The following is a 19,024-nucleotide window of genomic DNA, read 5'->3' as shown; positions in this document are numbered from 1 at the left end:
ATGAAGATCATTCCTAAGTCTGAGTCCAGTGTTGAGTTTTAATGTGATTTCCCATCCTTCAAAATTCAGGTGTTAGGTAGGACACCATACACCCCCCTTGGGAGAGACCGAGGAGGGCTTTTGAGTTCTGATTGGCTTGTCATCCAATCTTGTTTTTTGGATGTAGGTACTTTGGTCGACCTTTTATGGGGAATGTTGGGATTGAACTGATCATCTAGTTCGAGCAATTGTACTGTGGGTCGACGAAACTTTACCCATGATGCCAAGAAAGAAAGTGAGTGCAGGCTAGAGCATGGCTTTTAATAGTTGTGATGGGTCGCTTGGGATGGACCTGCTCATTGGTGTGCCGTAGCCTATCAAACTTCGCAACTTTTTTTGGCCCTAAACACCTACTAATATCAAAGTTTAAAGAAAATGATAACATATTAGTATATTACTAATTGTACTACAAAAAAATGACATGATAATAAATATGGTTAGTGTTAGAACAATACCATAATAAATTAATTCATTAAATAAATTTTTGTTTTGTGTTTAAAAGTTGAAACATCTATTTTTAAGGTTTATATAGTATAATTTGTTGTAAATTTTAGTTTAATTGATAAAGTTTTTTATTGTCAAATAAGAGTCCTGAGTTTGAATTCTACACACACCAAAAATCACCAATATATATATATATATATATATATATAAAATTGTATCTCTATCATAATTATTAAAATTGTATTCAACATCAACTCGATGTAAGATTGGTTTTAAGTAAACTGATTTACCTTTGCTTGAATTGTTATTGACATAATATTCATATTTTTGAATATATGCAAAAAAAAAAAAATATATATATATATATATATATATTAATAAATAAATAAAACATTATTTTTAACCCACAAGAAGTCTTTAGTAGTAAAACCTTTTTTTCATTTAATTTTGAGTTCGGAGGTTTTAATTTTTAAGTGAGTAGTTTAACTTGGCCAATCAGTCAGTTTATTGATAGCTTTTAGTGTTTTTATTTATTTATTAAATTATTAAAAAGATTCACTCAAATCAGTTTTTACCAGGTTTTGCATATGGTTCTTTTACAATCACAATTTTTACCTTGGAATGGATATACTATATTTCTTGTTGACATATTAATTTTTATTATACTTATAATCAATACACTACCATTATTGTATCTTTTATATCTCAAAATTCATTAAAAAGAAAAAAAGAAAAAGAAAATCTTTCTTATTTTATGAACATTTTTAAATGCTCAAAACCTATGGAAAGAAAATGAAGATTGCAGGAAAAAAAAAGTTTTGAGTTTTAAATGATTTATTCCATAACCATAACCGACATTTTCCACTATATTTAAGGTAGTGATTGTTTCACATTCAACAGTGTCCACACTATTTTATATCATGTTTACATTCGTTCTATCGAATATAAAATATTAATATTTGATGTGAAAGTATGGTTATTATATATAATATTTCGCATGAAAAACAATGTCTTTGCACATTACCCTTACTCCCTCATAGGTGTAACTCAACCATTTGATATTTCAGCATTATAGTGATGATGTTTTCCCATCTCAAAAAGCACAGGGTGGAAGTTCTATAATGACCACACTCTCTGTCTTTTCTATCACGGAACCCATCACCTTATAAGACCCTATTAGATAAGGTTATAGATAAATTAACAATAGCTGTATCTAGAAGAAAGAATGCATCAAGATTGAAGAGGACACGTACATGTTAGAGAGAAGTCAGCTATCAATATATGCAAGGGTGACCTTAATTTGAGGATATCCGGTATCTCCCAAATATCCTATTAATATTATTAGGAGAAGACCACCGACCTTCCAAGCCTCAATTTTCTTGCTACAAAGTACACACGGCCTATACTCCTTTTGCACTTTACTCAATTTTTGGGGTCACAGAAATGTTTGCATTGGTCCTCAAAGATTCTGACAATGATGGGGATGAAGACTTGTTATGGTCAGAAATATGAGATCCATTTATGGATTTATTAAAAAAAAAAAAAAAACGGCAGTGCGAGTGAAGTCGTTGTACAATACTGATTTTCTGACTCAAAAAAAGATTACTTCTTTTTGTAGCATGTTCCACATTGTTTTTTGTTTTGCGTAAAAGGGATTGAATTTTTGGAGCTATCTTTAAACTATTAATAGTCCTTGATGATGGTTCAACATCAACATAAAATTTTGGGGGTATCCAACTATTCATTCAAAATGGCGGCGCAGCATATAGGAAATGTCCTTCTCGCTCTAACCGTCCACTCCTTGATTTTTTTTAAAAAAAAAAATTATTTGTAAAAGTTCTCTTTTGAAATTATTTTTGTCCAATCTGGATAGCCAAACAAAAGAACACTTCTTTTTATGTTGTTTCTTTCGTGATTTACTAAAAAATCATGTGAGTAAGGGTGTTCACGAATTGGGTTTACGTCCGACTCGCAACTGATACAACCAAATCTGGTTAAGGAGTTTCAGACCCACTACTAACCAGTAAGGCATTCAATTTGAACGGGACAAATTATGCATCAAGTTTGGTGAATCTCACTAGATCTAGCGGAGATCTCGTAAAATATGATGGATCTCGATTGATTCATCGCTGAAAACACGTTGAATATCGCCAGATGGTTTGGGTTTTAGAGGAAGAAACCTGCCAACCAACCCATTGTTGTTGGATTTTGAGGGTGGCGGGCGGTTCAAATTTGGACTCTAGTGGGCCATTGGTGGGTTGGCTTACCACGTGGCTTGAATATCCCTAGTTGTAAGGCTGGGAAGCCCCTAGCAATGCAAAATTACCATAAGAAATATATATAAAAAAAAACATAGTGATTCTTTGTTGAGATTTGATGTTCTCTCGTTTCCGTAATTATTTTTTTCTATGTAAAACGTAGATAATAAAAGGTGGCTCGTGTCACATGTAGCAACATAACTTTACTATAGTGTCCATTTATCTCAAGAATTCGAAATTTGAAACTTTATAGCTCATGAAATTTCATTAGATGTCACAAATCAACACTAATTACCATGTTGGAATTTCTCTCCGGCTCATTGGTCGGAAAGTAGGCTGTAGGCTGTAGCAATCACAAATTCACAATAACGTTTTTTTCTCAGAAGAAAATTCACAATAAAGTTGAGTGGATAAATTAGGTGAGAACCATGCTAATGCTATCCCTCATCACTAAATATGGGACCAAAGTCGGTCATATATTTTAGATTTCTCACTACTCACTGTCACAGATATGCATTAGGCCAGCTTACTAGGGCTTTAATTTTTTGCTCCATTTTTGCTGCAGATACTTCCCACCTTCTCTGCCAGCTTTTGTGCAAATCCTATAAAGCGCGCAAATCTAAGATAAGCTTCGGAAATTTCAATATATTGATTAAAGTATAATATATGTGGTCCATTCTCCATACGGGTTCAACTTAGTGATAATAAAATTTTTTTGTAGTATTTTCAGTTTATAATTCCAACCTCACTTTCTCATCTCCTACTATTTACGCTCTACTATTTACGCTCTGTTTGTTTCAGCATTAATATTTTCTGAAAAATTGGTCATTTTTTAGAGAACATTTTTTGAAAAACTATCTCATTTTCCAGTGTTTGGCTTAAATAGTTGTCAAAGAAGTTTTGTAGCCATTGTCTAAAGAGCTTGTCATTTTTCAACATGAATGACCTTGCTTGTTTTTCATCCCCATTCAAATGGTCAAATTGAGATGCAAGCATATTTTCTTCAAACCCATCCATCTTCATAACTTTTTCATAAAGACTACCAAAATTTAGCTGATTTTCAAAAATCTTTTCTATTGCAGAAGCAACCTTATCAAGTTGTTTAGACAAATCTTGGTAAACAACATCTTCAATCATAGTAGCATGACTTTGATTCCTTTGAGATCTTGTTTCATTTGAGGCCACATGTGAGGGATCAACTTGCTTCTTTTTGGATACGTTATCAACATCAGCATCAACTAGCGGAGGCAAGTCATCCAATGCTTCTACACCTATATCACCAACTCCCTTACTGTGAGATTGTGAGAGAGTAGGCGCCAAAATAAGTTTTTTTTCCCACGGCTATAGAGGGTAAAGAAAAATATAATATTTATAGATGTGATGTGTAAGAGAGAGATTGTTTTCCAAAAAAAAAAAATTGGAAAACATCTAATAAAAAATAAGCCTTATTTTTATTAGGATTTTCCATTGACTAAAGATAATTTTTCGTTGACTATATTTTTTTTTATACTATCAAACACTGGAAAATATGAAAAACTATCTATATAGATAGTTTTCCAGCGAAACAAACAGAATGTTAGTGTATATATATGTGTGTGTGAGAGCGAGGCCCATAATTTAGGGGATTAGAATATAAATTTTAAGAACAATACTACAGTCACAAACTATTTTACAATATTTTTACAAACTGTTAATGTGACTAGCTTCTTATTGGTTTTCATCTAGACTTACCATTAACATCACTTTTTTATTTACCAATAACTACCACCACATCAGTAGTTTGTAAAAATTTTTGTAAAAAAGTTTATATTTCTAGCATTACTCAAGTTTCAATACTTGGGATATAAATGATTGAGAATAACTTTTGGATTTTGATTTTATTTTTCCCACTTAAATATGCATCAATGATAAATGACTTGCCCATAATTTTTTTTAATAACTTTGAATCTTAAATATTAAAGTTTATAAACTAATAATGCCAACTATATAAAATTTGTAATCTATGTTTTTAATTAGATTAATTATTATTAATATTCTTCAAATATTTTAATCAAAACATTTTTGTTAAATAAATTAGAGATTGTATTATTAGAGTATAATTAATAACGGTTTTAGAAACTATAAAAATATTTTAAAAAAAAATTAATTAATGATACTTTAAATAATAAAGCATCACTTTTACATGCCTATATATAAAAGCTTAAATAAATAAATAACTAAAATTAAAGGAAGAAGCTGTGTGTCTCTGCGTGTATGTGTTTATTATAGATAGTAAAGGCAAACGAAGAAACCAAGTAAAAGTGAACAAAAATATCTTAATGCCCCCATTGATACTCTTTTGAATGCAAAATAAATTGACATCTATGCAATAATTAAGACTATTACACTATATAATACCACTTTTAATAGATGAGAGAAAAACTTGAAAAGTTTACTCTCAATCTCAACTCTTAAATCCAAACTTTTTTTTAGGGATTGTTATTAGTTACACAGAGTGTAATAGATTTTGCCTCAATTTTTTTTTTTTCTTTTTACTTTTTCACTTTAATACATTTTACCTTTGTCGCTGCTTGTTAGGGGCAGGGCTAGCCATACCCCAAGGGCTCAAATGAATCTCTTGACTTGGCAAAAAAAAAAAAAAATATATATATATATATATAATATTTTGACCTATCTAAAATAAAATTTTGAACACTTTGACCCTAATTTTTTTTAATCACAACTATAATAACCTTGAACATGATCCTCTTACCAATATCTTGACATTTTTAAATGAAGAAAAAAACCCAATAACAAACCAATTTGATCTAAAACCTTGAAAATAAATATTAGTTGTTGAATTTGAATATGCTTTTAAATTGTTATTTGTTGAGTGAAGATTGGGGTGTGGGATAGGCTGAGAGTGATTGAGTGAAGACAAAAACAAATGTTAATACAACAAAAAATTTCTTAGTATGCGTATAGGAACAACTTATCTAACTTTTTATAAAAAAATATAAAAGAAATAAAAACTCACATGAAACCTGCAAATAGTAGGGAAAAAAAGCAGCAAGTTGGCTTATAATCAAGACCTAAATACACGCTTAATACAATTACAAAGAACAATAATTGTCAAAATTAAGTTGAATTGTTAAATAAAAGAATAGTAAAAAGTAAAGACAAACTAATAGATAAAAGAATTTTAAATAATAATAATTAAAATTCTCTTAGTAACAATAATAAATATGTTTATTATATTTAAAAGCAATGAACGATTTCCAAGATTTCATCTTAATATCAACAATTAGTATATTCATAATATTATGAAACAATAATTTATTTTTTATTCTCTACATAGAGAAATTTATAGGGAAGATAGTCGTACACGACAGGATTTATCTCTTCTCTAAAATATATCATTTTATTGATTCTCCTAAGAAAAAGATTTCTAGAGTTGCCGTTTCTACAGTATTTTGACACTTTTTTTTTTGAGTTCTATTTTGACACTTTCTTTGTGAATGAAAACAATTACAAAATATAATAGTCCAAAATGATAACATACCAACAGTAATTTTTTGGGACCTATGTTGTTGTATGTACCTGGCGTACGATGAAGTAGGGCAATCAAGCTAGCTATGATATTATCATATCATAGTACACTATATATTCTGAGACGACCTGTAGTGTAGGAGAAAGTAGCAGGGAGGAGAGGGGCCTCTTTTCTTGCCATTATTGAAAGGCATAGTATTTGTCATATCATAACCAACATTTCTTTCCTTTTCTTGATGAGTTTCTTCAGTTTCCTTTTTATTCATACCTCACGTGTTTTTTATTTTCTATTGGACATGAACTTTATGAGTTTTTTTTTGGTTAAAAGGACATAAATAAGACAAACTAGGAAGCCAAAATGGCTAAACTCGTGGCTGAAAGCCTACAATAGTTAACTCCATTAACATCAGATAAGGCAAGATGAGATTATCTGATGAGATTAAAGTTGGTCATTACTTTTTAGGAGATCAATTATCGGATAAGGCAAGATGGGTCTTTCCATTATTATATCTTGAGTAGTGTTCCAATCCTATCTAATAGTTGTTACAATTCTCACATCATGTTATGCTTTATTTGATTCATCTCATTACCTTAATTTTTGATAATAGATTTTTTCTCAAGTTTTTTGAGATAGTCCATGTTTACCACATTACTGTGAAAGGAATTAATGTGCGAACCTTTTAGCTAAAGAGAAATCTTTTAGTAATGATAGCTTTATTTTGTCTTCGCATTTCCTCTTTTTATTTTGTATCAGTTATTTTTGGATACTAGGAGTATATCATACCTGAGACTTTATAATCCTTAATTTTGTTAAATTAAATTCTTATTTACCCAAAAAAAAAAAAAAAAAAAAAAACAGAACAAAAGAGTAGTGTCTTTCCATTTTGAAAGGAATGTAATTAACTAGGAGTGAAAGGGGTGTAATTGTTTTAGTTTTTAATTTGGAGAAAAAAAACCATGTAATTTTTAGACTTTTTTTTTTTTTTTTTTTAATGAAAGATTACATAATCTTTTGAAAACCAATCAATCAGAGCTGGTTTGTCTTCCTTTTTTATTGGGACCAGTCACAGGTCATCAGGATAATTAAAGATGTATTTTTATTCCCTTTTCTTTCCTTCATTTTATCCTTAAATAATCATGGATAAATAATGAAGTGGCAACTTGAAATTATGAAATCCTGAATATAAAGGGTAAGGCATCTATATTGAGTAACCATTTTAAGACCCATTTGACCTCGCATTTCGGGTCACAGTTCTCACAATCGCAACTCTATGGGTGTGTTGAGAGCTAGAGTCCAAGTAGGATTTAATGTCAAAAAATTCTTCTATGTTACACTTGGATGTTATTTTCTTTTCATAAATGTCATTGTTTGTATGGTCATGCATGCATATGTATATTTTGTAAATAGAGTTGGTTTTGCATGCCTAGCCGGAAAGCTTGCTAGTAGTAGTCACAAATCGCAAAGGCGAGCCTACCACATCATTACATTGTATCATTTGAGTCTTTGACCCTCTTGATTAGGTATATTGAAGGAAAAATTATATCATTTGAACCAACAAGATACTTCTTGCATCACAAGTTGTGAGGTACAACATCCTAACTCGTGGGTGACCTTAAAGCCAACCTTTACCTACATGTAAAGGCCCTTTAAAACATTCCCTTAGATAGCCCCAACCCATGTAATAATATTCAAGTTCCATGTCTTGTGGTTGGCCATTAGTTACCCTAATTTAAACTTTGATTGAACTTTTTTTTTTTGTCGTGAACGAGCTTAGGCCCAATAATTGAACCCATTGTCCCATTATTGAAGAAAATGCTGAAAACCTTTATTAATAAACTTAGCCAGTATCGGCTAGAATTACAACATTCAGGTGTGAAGAAACATCCTTCATATCCATACCGAAAAATCTATGATATGACCAACATATCTAATAAGGTTATGAGTCATATAAATTTTCATAAGGGGGTGTTGGAGAGACAACCCCTGTTCCAGGCTGCCTCCACAATGCCATGGCAGTCGTCACGTTTGGCCCATAGAGCTTCAAAATGAAAACAGTGTCTCCGAGGAGGGGGTGGGGCCCTTGAGTCAGTGATTCTCAGAATGCAATGGTTGGAGGTGGAGTCAGCAACATGGTGAACTTTGCAATTACTAAACTTGTTAAACCAATCCGAATTTGCAAACACCCGGTCCAGGCGAAGGTAAACCCGGTCACTTCCTTCACGCATGTTGCACCAGGTAAACTGGGGCCCTAAGAAACCAAGGTCCTGAAAACCACAGTTATTTACCGCATCCCTAAAGCCATCCATTTGACGCCGAGTTCTTTGAGGGCCACCTAATTTTTCAGACAAGGATAGAATTTCGTTAAAATCACCGCAACAAAACCAAGGCAAAGAAAATTGGTTGTTAAGATAAGAGAGGAGTTTCCAGGAATCTTTTCTTAAGTGAGCCTCTGGATGGCCATAAACCCTGTGAATCTCTAGGTGAAGTTGCTTTCATGCTCTGTGATGGTAGCATCAATGTGGTTTTGAGAGTATGATTTGATTTCTAGCTTGACATCTTTTGACTAGAATAGAGCAAGTCCCCCACTTCTTCCTTGACTGGGAACTATTAGGCTGTTAGAGAAGCCAAGGTTGAATTTTATTTTCTCCATATGTTTTAGTTTTGCTTTGGTCTCCACTAGGAAGACTAGATAGGGAGTCCACTGTCACACGTAATTGCGTAGCGTATAAACTGTTCGGGGGTTCCCAATTCCCCGGCAGTTCCAATATAAGACATTCATTGTGCCCGGCGGTGCTGCTTAGCGGCCATCGCCGATAATGCAAGGGAAGGATTAGTGCTTTGGATGTGCGTTTCGCACAACCTTTTTTGTGGGAGGGCTTCATCAAGTTCTTTAGTGAAAACTAACTTACCAGACATTTTAGAACCTAAGAGGCTGGCTTTTTGTTCACCGTGGGCCTGTTTTCCTTTTTCACGGGCTATTCTCTTCATGTTTCCTTTTCCTTTTGGCAGAGTAATATTCGGTGGTGAGTTGAGCTTTTACTTGGGGTTGGGGTCATTAGTGGTGGGTTTTATTGGTCTAGTGACTTCTTGGGCTTCATGGAGAGTATGAGAGGTTAAGCCCACAGTTGAAGCTTTGTCTCTAGCATTTTTGCCTGCGGCTTTAGACCTGTCTCTGTCGCATGAAGGGCAGTCTGACTGGGGAAGCTTGACAATCGTACCTTGCCTATTACTTCCCTAGAAATTCGCTGTTTGTGAGGTTACTTTTTCTTTCTTGTCAAGGTCCTTGGGTTCCATAACGTCTCTGCTTTGGAGACTTTCTTGAAATTCCGATTGTGCCCTTGGATTGGAGTTTGAGTCTAACAGATTCTTCATTGCCGGTTCGGATCTCCCACTTGAGCGGCTTGATCTTTCATCGTCGAAACCCCAACTGTTTGAGTTCTTTTGTTTGTTAACACCATTTTTCTGGTTGCCGTTTGCCCTCAGCCATTCTCCGTATTGCTTAGGAGAATCGGGATTACAAGGTGGGTTTGGGCAATGCTTTTCATCGTGACCCAAAAAGCCACACCAAAAACAAAAGGAAGGCAGCCTCTCATATTTATAATTGACCCAGGTTTTTTCTTCATCAAGGTTGAGTATATTGCTGCCCTTGTGAAGTGGTTTATTGAGTGGGATGTCAACCCGGATTCTTAGGAATTTGGCTTGCTCCGTTAGCCACATGCGCTTATTCGTTTCTAAATATCTTCCTAAGCTGTTACCCAAGTCTCTTCCAACATCCTCATACAGGTTTTCAAAAGGAAGGCCCCAAATTTGAACCCAAAATGGCACATGAGTAAAAGTAATGTTTGAGACCGAAAGACCCTTTCTCCATCTGTAGAGAAGAAGCAAGTTATTGTCAAAGTTCCAAGGACCCTTTTTTTCTACCCATTCCAACTGATATTCTGAGGAGAACTTGAACTGGTAGATGTTCTTTCCTATGTCTACTATTCGCAAGTTCGAACCCATCTTCCAGGCAGCTCTAAGGGTGCTTTTCAAGGCTCTTTGATTCTGCTGTCTGTCTGTAAGGAGTTTACCAAAAAGACTTAAAGCACACTCCTCAATAAGGTCAAATCTGTTCATGGAGGAGATTTGAATATCTTCTTCTTTGTCCTTTGTGAGACGAAGGTGTTGCAAATCTTCTAACACAGTCAGATCCATGCTTGTATAAGGCTGAGAGATGTTTTGAAATGGTTGGGATGATGCGGGTTTAGGTGGTGTGGGTATTGGGAATATAGGGTGGAGGAAGAGCCTTTAACAGGAGGGAGGGGGCTCGAGTATGGTCGAGAGGGAGGGCTCCTGTGGAGAGAAAAGGCTCCTACGAAGGGAGAGAGAGGTGAATCGATTTCATCCATAAATGTCATTGTTGGTATGTTCATGCATGCATATGTATATTTTGTAAATAGAGTTGATTTTGCATGCCTAGCCGGAAAGCCCACTAGTAGTAGTCACAAATCGCAAAGGTGAGCCTACCACATCATTACATTGTATCATTTGAGTCTTTGACCCTCTTGATTAGGTATATTGAAGGAAAAATTATATCATTTGAACCAACAAGATACTTCTTGCATCACAAGTTGTGAGGTACAACATCCTAACTCATGGGTGACCTTAAAGCCAACCTTTACCTACATGTAAAGGCCCTTTAAAACATTCCCTTAGATAGCCCCAACCCATGTAACACAATTCAAGTTCTATGTCTTGTGGTTGGCCATTAGTTACCCTAATTTAAACTTTGATTGAACTTCTTTTTTGTCGTGAATGAGCTTAGGCCCAATAATCGAGCCCATTACCCATTATTCAGTATCGGCTAGAATTACAACATTCAGGTGTGAAGAAACATCCTTCATATCCATACCGAAAAATCTATGATATGACCAACATATCTAATAAGGTTATGAGTCATATAAATTGTTTGAGAAGCTTAAGATTGAAGGACATCTCAGCTTCATAGGTAATGGTTGGAGGAGCCATGCATGTTCATAGGTAATTATTCCTAATTCCTTATTACTCTGCATTATGTTTTTTGTATAGATATTTTTTGATAAGTTTAATTAATTGAAAATTTAAAAAAAATGAAAAATGTCTTGTCTTAACTTTGACCTTTTAAGTTATGATATGTGTTAATAAGTGATTTATGACAGTCATAGATTTGTCTCTTGAAATAGATTTGTTAAGTCATGATCGCATATGTGTTAATTTAGGGCTTTGTGTAGATGACTAAAATAGATTCATAGGTCTTTGAATCAATATGTTTAGAATGTAAATAAAATTTGTTCCATTAAAAATATGAAAATTTTCACATGAAATGATGTTTTTCCGTGCATGGTAATGAAGATTCTAGCATATGGTTATTTAATTTTCATCTCATAAATTAATAGGAAAAATAAAGATAAAATTTATTTTCATTCTTACATGTCATTTATGTGTCATATAGAATATGGTCCATGCATTTTCGTCACATAAACTATGGGGAAAATCACATGAAATAATAATATTACCATCAAAAGGTAAAAAAATCAGCATGTGAATAATGAGTAATAAATTAATAATATGAAAAAAAAAAATATTTTTCTTAAGAAAGCACCCATGGGCACCCAATTTTGGGTTAGGCTCAATTTATAACAACCTTTCATTATCTCCCTCCCCTCCAACGAAGTTGATTATGAATCATCTCTCTCAAAACCAAGGTAAAAAGAGGTTAAATACTCACACACAAAAGATAGAGCTTTACACATGAAAGGAAAAAAAAAGAAAAAAAAAAGGGAAATACCGAAGTGGAGTTTGATTTCTTTCTAGATGGTGTGTGTCTTCAATTGAGATGGGTGAATTTCAAGTTACCAAGTAAATTTATACTCCTGGACCATTAAATTTTCCCATACAAACAGCTCTTGGATTTTTCTTTTCAAGTAAAGAAGAAATAAAAAAAGAAAAAAAAGAAAAAGAAAAAAGAAACATCACTTATATCTCGTATTGTATTCTCTACTTTTCTCTTAACTCACTCAACAATGTGTTTGGCTCAAATATTGGCTTTAGTTTTCAGCTTAAAAACTCAAGTTTAACTCAAAAAAGTGGAACCCACAACCACAAGTATGTTTTTTAAAAATGGTAACAGTATTCTTCTTGTTGCTCTTACCCACGTGATATTTCTCTCTCCACTCTTTCATTTTTCTCTCTAAAAATGTCAAGCAAACAATAAAGGGGCATAGCAAAAAAGCAAGAAAAGCAAAAGGATGGAAAGTGGATCAAACACAAGCAGATCATTCCATGTTCCACTATACAATTAGTTCATATGTACACACACATCACAAGGCTACATTTTAAACTAATACACATAGATACCCATTTTGAACCAAACCCCAAAACCCAAAACGAAAAATTTTTCTTTTGAAACCCTAAATCCAAATACAAATTCCATATTTCAAACCCTTATAACCTAAATCAACCAATTCCCCAAACCCATGAACAATTACAAAGAAAGAAACTTTCAACCTAAAGAAAAAAGGGAAAATTGAACAAATAAATAGAAAGAAAATAAAAGAGATATATAGAGGGTATGAAAAGGAGGGTGGAGCTTGAAGTTTCGACTATATATGGTTATTTAATTTTCATCACATAAATTAATAGGAAAAATAAAGATATAATTTATTAATTAATTTTTTTTGATGGAGATGAAATTTATTTTCATTCTTACATGTCATTTATGTGTCATATAAAATATGGTTCATGCATTTTCTTCACATAAAATATGGAGAAAATCACATGAAATAATAATATTACCATCAAAAGGTAAAAAAACCAGCATGTGAATTAATGAGTAATAAATTAATAATATGAACAAAAAATATATTTTTTTCTTAAGAAAGAACCCATGAAAATAGCTTTATATATCAAGCACCCATGGGCACCCAATCAAGTTGGGTTAGGCTCAGTTTTAACAACCTTTCATTGTCTCCCTCCCCTCAAACCAAGCTGATTATAAATCATCTCCCTCAAAACCAAGGTAAAAAAGGTTGAAGATTCACACAAAAGATAGGGCTTTACACATGAAAAAGAAGAAGAAAAGGAAACACCAAAGTGGGGTTTGATTTCTTTCTAGCTAGATGGGGTGTCTTTAATTGATATGGGATAATCTTTCAAGTTACCAAGTAAATTTATACCCCTAGACCATTAAATTTTCCTATACAAACAGCTCTTGCATTTTTCTATTCAAGTAAAAAAAACAGAGCAGGTGGTTTAATTTCTATGATTTTTTTATTTTTTTTTTGGCTTCATTATATTTGTCGGTATTGGTGCTAAAAAAGATTCTTGAGGATGATGAGAAAAAAAGAATGATTGTGTGGGGGCTTCATTAACAAAAGGGCTGCTGGCTTTTTGTTTTGGAATGAAAATCTACCACATTCTTATTGTGGCATTTTCCACATTGTTCTTATTTTGCGTAAAGAATTGGAAGAGAGTTTTAACTTTTAATTCGTTCCCAATAGTGCAACATCAGAGCAAGCACTTGGTCTTCATTTTTTGGCATCAGAGAAAAAAAAAAGTGTAAGCATTTGGTTTCCATTCTAAGCAATTCCTTTCCTTCAAAAAAAGTCACCACGGAGCTAACGCGTTCCACTCGCATAGTTAGACCGTCCATGCGTACCAATCATTTCTATTTTTGACCATTTAGAAAAAAAAAAAAAAAAAACCTAATATATTCTATTCCTATCACAAGTTATTTAAAGGTGATTTCACAAAATATATATATATATATATATATTTAAAGGTGTAATTGTATAACAAGATTTACTTTTACAGTTGTTTATTTTGTTATAAAATGTTTTACGGAAAAAATATTTTTATCATTTTATTGTATTTGTTTTATTGTAAAATTTGGTTAAATTTGAAAAAAGAAATTCCATTAAACGTAAAATACTTTATAAAATATTGTAAAACATTTTATTTTAAAAATTTTAATATAATATTTTACAAAAAATAAATAGTAGCTTTCCCTCTCATTTAATGGTTGGATTGCCGGTGTCTGCGGTTTAGTCACCAGACCACCAACTTCGGCCATCAAATCTGTGGCTCCAATTAGATTGGTGATGGTAGTCGGTCACTAAACCACCATATTGGAGGCTCTAAATAGATCAACAAGTTTTGTGATTTATACTTGAAAAATTTTTACATGTCACATCAAACACTTAAAAATGTTTTCATTGAAAGTATTTTACATTTGAAAACAAACCGACCGCATGGTAAAATTTTATTATGACTCTTTTAACAAAAATTTTTCTAGTCTATAGTGACAAATTCAAAAAGTTTCACCAATTTTAGTTAAAATAAAAAAAGAAAAAAATATTTAATTGTTCAGATGAAAAGGATTACTATTGGTTCTTTACAACGTGCAAAATTCAGAATTATATAATGTTTGGGAGGGTGGTTTAAAGTTCTACTTCTACAAAGTAGGGCCTCATAAAATCCCATTGTTTATTATGCAAACAGGCACCTAGTTGAACTAGCTTGCTACGTTTGCACAAACTCTTTTGCAGAGTAGGAGTTAAAACGAGGTATTAATTATAAGATACAAACACATGATTCAAGAGGTTCCATATAGAGGTAATTCAGAACCAGAGCTTTTACTCTTTTTGCTGAAGCAGAGCTTATATTCAATGAATCGGAATACCCACAAATGGTCAGTCCAAAAAGTACAAAAATGACATCGATTTCTCAGACGAGACCACCATGCACCCATCTAAGCATATTTTACACACTTCTTATCACTGTTTGTCACTTTGGCCTAAAAGTCCCATAAATTTCCTTGCTGTCAATTGTAGGGCAGAGTTTCAATTGTTGGAATGTTCGAAATTTCTTTATGTGATACTCGTGTCATCTATCTTTTCTTCCAATAATTAATCTCACCTATAAGCCTAGATTGGAGAACTGTTAATTACTATATTATGAAATCATTGATTAAAAATGATTTTGTTGAAATGGATCTATGTCATTTTACTTCTAATCATGAATGTTAATTGCCCTATATTATGTCTTAATTAAGAACCAAAGTGTTTGATGAAAGAACGGAATCACTATCTCTCACAACCATAATGGTTAGAAGATACAAAAGAAATTTCCCCTCGTGGTTAATTAAGACGGCTGATACTTGCCTCAAGTCATTTTAGTCTTGTGAATATTGCCTCCAAAAAGATTGCTTAAAAAGGGCTCATTAGATACATGGAACAAAGCACAAGAGAAGGTCTTTCGCTATCCCTTTATTTCCATTCATAATGTCCTTGATTAGTTTATTATGCTATAAATTTTATGGTTCTTTTGATGTTTTTTTTGTAAGAAAATTATATTTTTATGTTTTCTGTTTTAAGATTTAATTTAATTTTTTTTTAAATTATTGTATTGTTATTCTTCAATAAGATTTTGCAATGCCATAAGTTTTTTTTTTTTTAAAGAGTTTTAATTTATTGAATGATATATTTTAAATCAGGTTTTAATAAATTATATATAAAAAATTGTGTTTGATGGAACGGGTTGATACATGCAAGCATCCGTTAGAGTTGGGCAGAGATTAAAAAAAAAAAAAAGAATCACCTCAAAATGAGAGTAGGTGCAAATGATAAGATATCCGCCTCATACCTACGTCATCTTTATATTGATAGTTGGATCCACATCACCACCACTTATTTTATTATCATGGCCTACCAAATTATAAATCACCACAAAATAAATCTAGCTTTTTGACAAATCAAACCTAAGCTAACAAAGCCTAAATCTTGGATTCTATCCTTTTGCTTTCACATTATCACATCTAATTAGACTTTTGTTCCGATGATTCTACCTTGCTTGGCCTAGGCCAATTCCGCTCACAAAAGGGTATTGAATATGGACATGTTTCACAAACACAAAGCCATATCTCTCTGCTTTATCAAAAGGTAAACTATATAGTACCATAATCTACAAACTCAAGCTTTATATATGATCAAGAGACGTGTCAAAAATTGCCTCATTCAACAAAACTTAACAAACTATATTCTAATCATGAATTATTAACAAGTATATTTTCTACGTGTCAAAAATTGCCTCATTCAACAAAACTTAACAAACTATATTCTAATCATGAATTATTAACAAGTATATTTTCTTACTTTTTTACACTAGTAACTCAGTATATGTACAAATCCTATACAAAGTTGCACCAATCTATTAATTTACTCACAAACCATTCACAAGGTGAAGGTAAGTCTTGAGGTCATGACACGTGGCCATATCCCTCTTGTTGAGGTACGGTGAGACCTTGCTACTAAGTCTAAGCTCTTGTCCCACATCAGCATAAACCCATTGCATGTCTTCCACGCATTTCTGAACCCAACCTGAAATCCCAGCCGCCACGTGGACACTCTCTTTGCTCGCCATGTCATCATCTCGGAACACAAATCCAGGCACTTTAGTAATGACATCCTCGGAGTTCACAATCCTGAGTATCCTAGTCCCACTCTTTTCTAGCTGTGACCTAAACCCTTTGTTACCCACACGTGGCCCACCGAATGAAATCACAGTCACCATTGGTGCATTTTCACGAGTGGTGGTGATATCATACGCAGTGAGCGTAGCCAATGCCGCACCAAGGCTGTGACCAGTGATCGTGAAGCTTAGTGGCTCATCACCGTACATTTCTATGACTCTCTCAATCTCAGCCCTCACCATTTTTTGCAAGCTTGGACATATGGCAGTCTCCGAAGTGTATAGACTCAAAAACCCACTCTCAACCATGGACCCCAATTGATTGGGACCCACATTGGTCAAATTGGCACGTAAATTCTCAACCCACTCTAGACACGTGGCGGTTCCCCTATAGGAAATCACCACGTCACGTCTTCCAAGCCTTTGTATTTCTCTCTGATCTTGACATACTGCCACGTATCCAATCCAGCTAGATTGGGTGGACAGCCACGCTGGAGCCCGGTCGATCCAACGTGGCAATTGGACCCCACAAGTGGCTCTCAAGTTCTTGGTGATTTTGTATCCGGTTTCCCCAACTCTGGTCCGAGTAAAAAGTGAGCTTCTGGGGTGGAGACACGTGGCATAAGTCGGGGATTCCGGGTCAAAGTCAAAAGAGCGATAGGCTGCCTCAACAAACTGGCCGTACCTTAGAATTTCGCTGCGTAGGCTATCGTCAAGAGGATCGAGCAAGCCTTCCCAGTTGTTGAGTCCTTGAAATTCCATCCACCTTTTTCCAAGCTTAGCTGACTGAGTTGCGAGGCTTCGTTTTAAGGCACCGTGCTTGAGTGAGCTGCAAGAGATTTCTAAGCTGCTGCTTCTGCTACGTTTATTATTGTTGTTGTTGGCAATGGCATAGTAGTAGTGCATGGTGGCCACTATGTTTTTTGATATAGTTGGTGTGCATGGACGAACAGCTCCAAAAACAAGCGTCATTTGTTTTTCTTCTTTGTGGGTTACTCTCTCTCTCTCTCTCTCTCTCTCTCTCTCTAAAGAGAGCCTAGCTTTGCTTGTTTTTGTGTGGTGGGGTGTCTCTATAGTTTTATTACACTCTGTCTCACACATCGTGACACTGAAGTGGTGAATGGGTTTTATAGAGAGAGTGTGTGGGTGTGGACGGTGGTGTTGTATGTATGATGTATGTAATTTTGTTTGATGTGAGAGATTATATACATGAAAAAGAAATAACTGAAAAACGGCTATGGGATTTTAAAATGTGAGTGTAAGAGAGGGAGATAGATCACAGATAGTTCAGTGGACCAGAGCTCAGAAGTGGGTTATTTGACTAGTGGGTCCCAATTTATTAAAAAAAATAAAAATAAAAGAGGTAAAGTACTAACCAATTTGACTTTCCGACCAATTGAACTTGCTGTGGCACTTGCGTTTCACAAAACGCGTCTACAGTCAGCTAAACTCAGGTCCGTTTGTACACCGTTTAGTTTGCCTGAAAACAATTTTAAAAAAGTTACTATTCACGCATTTGATACTGTTTATAAACCTAAAATCACTGTTTATGAACAATGAACAATACCAGACGCGTGTCCAGAAGAAAAAAAAAAAAAAAAACGCAATATCTAAACGCCACCTCAGAGTGCCCTGATTCCTGACTCAAATTATTAAAAAAACTGAAAAAATGTATATTAAAAAAAAAAAATCTTATAATATGGTTTTATAATAATTCAAGAGATACACCTAATTGCACACTTAATTCGTCTACAGTTAGCTAAACTCAGGTCGTTAATACGGTTTATTTTGTTGAAAATTAAAAAATTAAAAAAAATTAAAAAAATTAATGTTTATGCGTTTGACACTGTTCATAAGCCTAAAATCGTCATTCATGGACAATGAACAATGCCAGATATGCGTCCAGGAAAAAACAAAAAAAAAAAAAACGCAAAAAACGCAATGCAAGAAACGCAATATCTAAATGCCACCTCAGAGTATCTTGATTCCTGAATCAAATTATTAAAAAAACTGAAAAAATGTATATTAAAAAAAAATTATAATATGGTTTTATAATAATTCAAGAGATACAGCTAATTGCACACTTAATTTGTTTATATAATAAAAAAAAAATAAAAAATTGCACACTTAGGTTGTGCTCAGGATAGCTGAAAAAGTCAGCTTATTTTAGTTTTGAGCTTATTTTTGCTACTATTCATAGGTCTCATTGTACTTTTTGATATTATTCATCGGCATCACTGTACTATTGCAGCTATCTTTTAACTTTTTC

The 19,024-nt window shown here is 33.5% G+C and overlaps 1 protein-coding gene across 1 annotated transcript; it reads right to left on the bottom strand.

The window, feature by feature from the left end:
• Positions 1–16,506: 16,506 nt before the first annotated feature.
• LOC115985016 (phospholipase A(1) DAD1, chloroplastic-like) lies at positions 16,507–17,727 on the bottom strand. Its single transcript, XM_031107992.1, has one exon. The coding sequence runs from the start codon at positions 17,725–17,727 to the stop codon at positions 16,507–16,509; it is 1,221 nt and encodes a 406-aa protein (XP_030963852.1).
• Between the last annotated feature and the right edge of the window lie 1,297 nt (positions 17,728–19,024).

Source organism: Quercus lobata, chromosome 4, assembly GCF_001633185.2.
Source record: "Quercus lobata isolate SW786 chromosome 4, ValleyOak3.0 Primary Assembly, whole genome shotgun sequence".
NCBI lineage: Eukaryota > Viridiplantae > Streptophyta > Magnoliopsida > Fagales > Fagaceae > Quercus > Quercus lobata.
The sequence above is the reverse complement of the archived record's forward strand: the minus strand, read 5'-3'. Positions and strand labels throughout refer to the sequence as shown.

Bases quoted from the DNA above. Each gene is read 5' to 3' on its own strand.
- LOC115985016 (XM_031107992.1), bottom strand. From the start codon at position 17,727: ATGACGCTTGTTTTTGGAGCTGTTCGTCCATGCACACCAACTATATCA.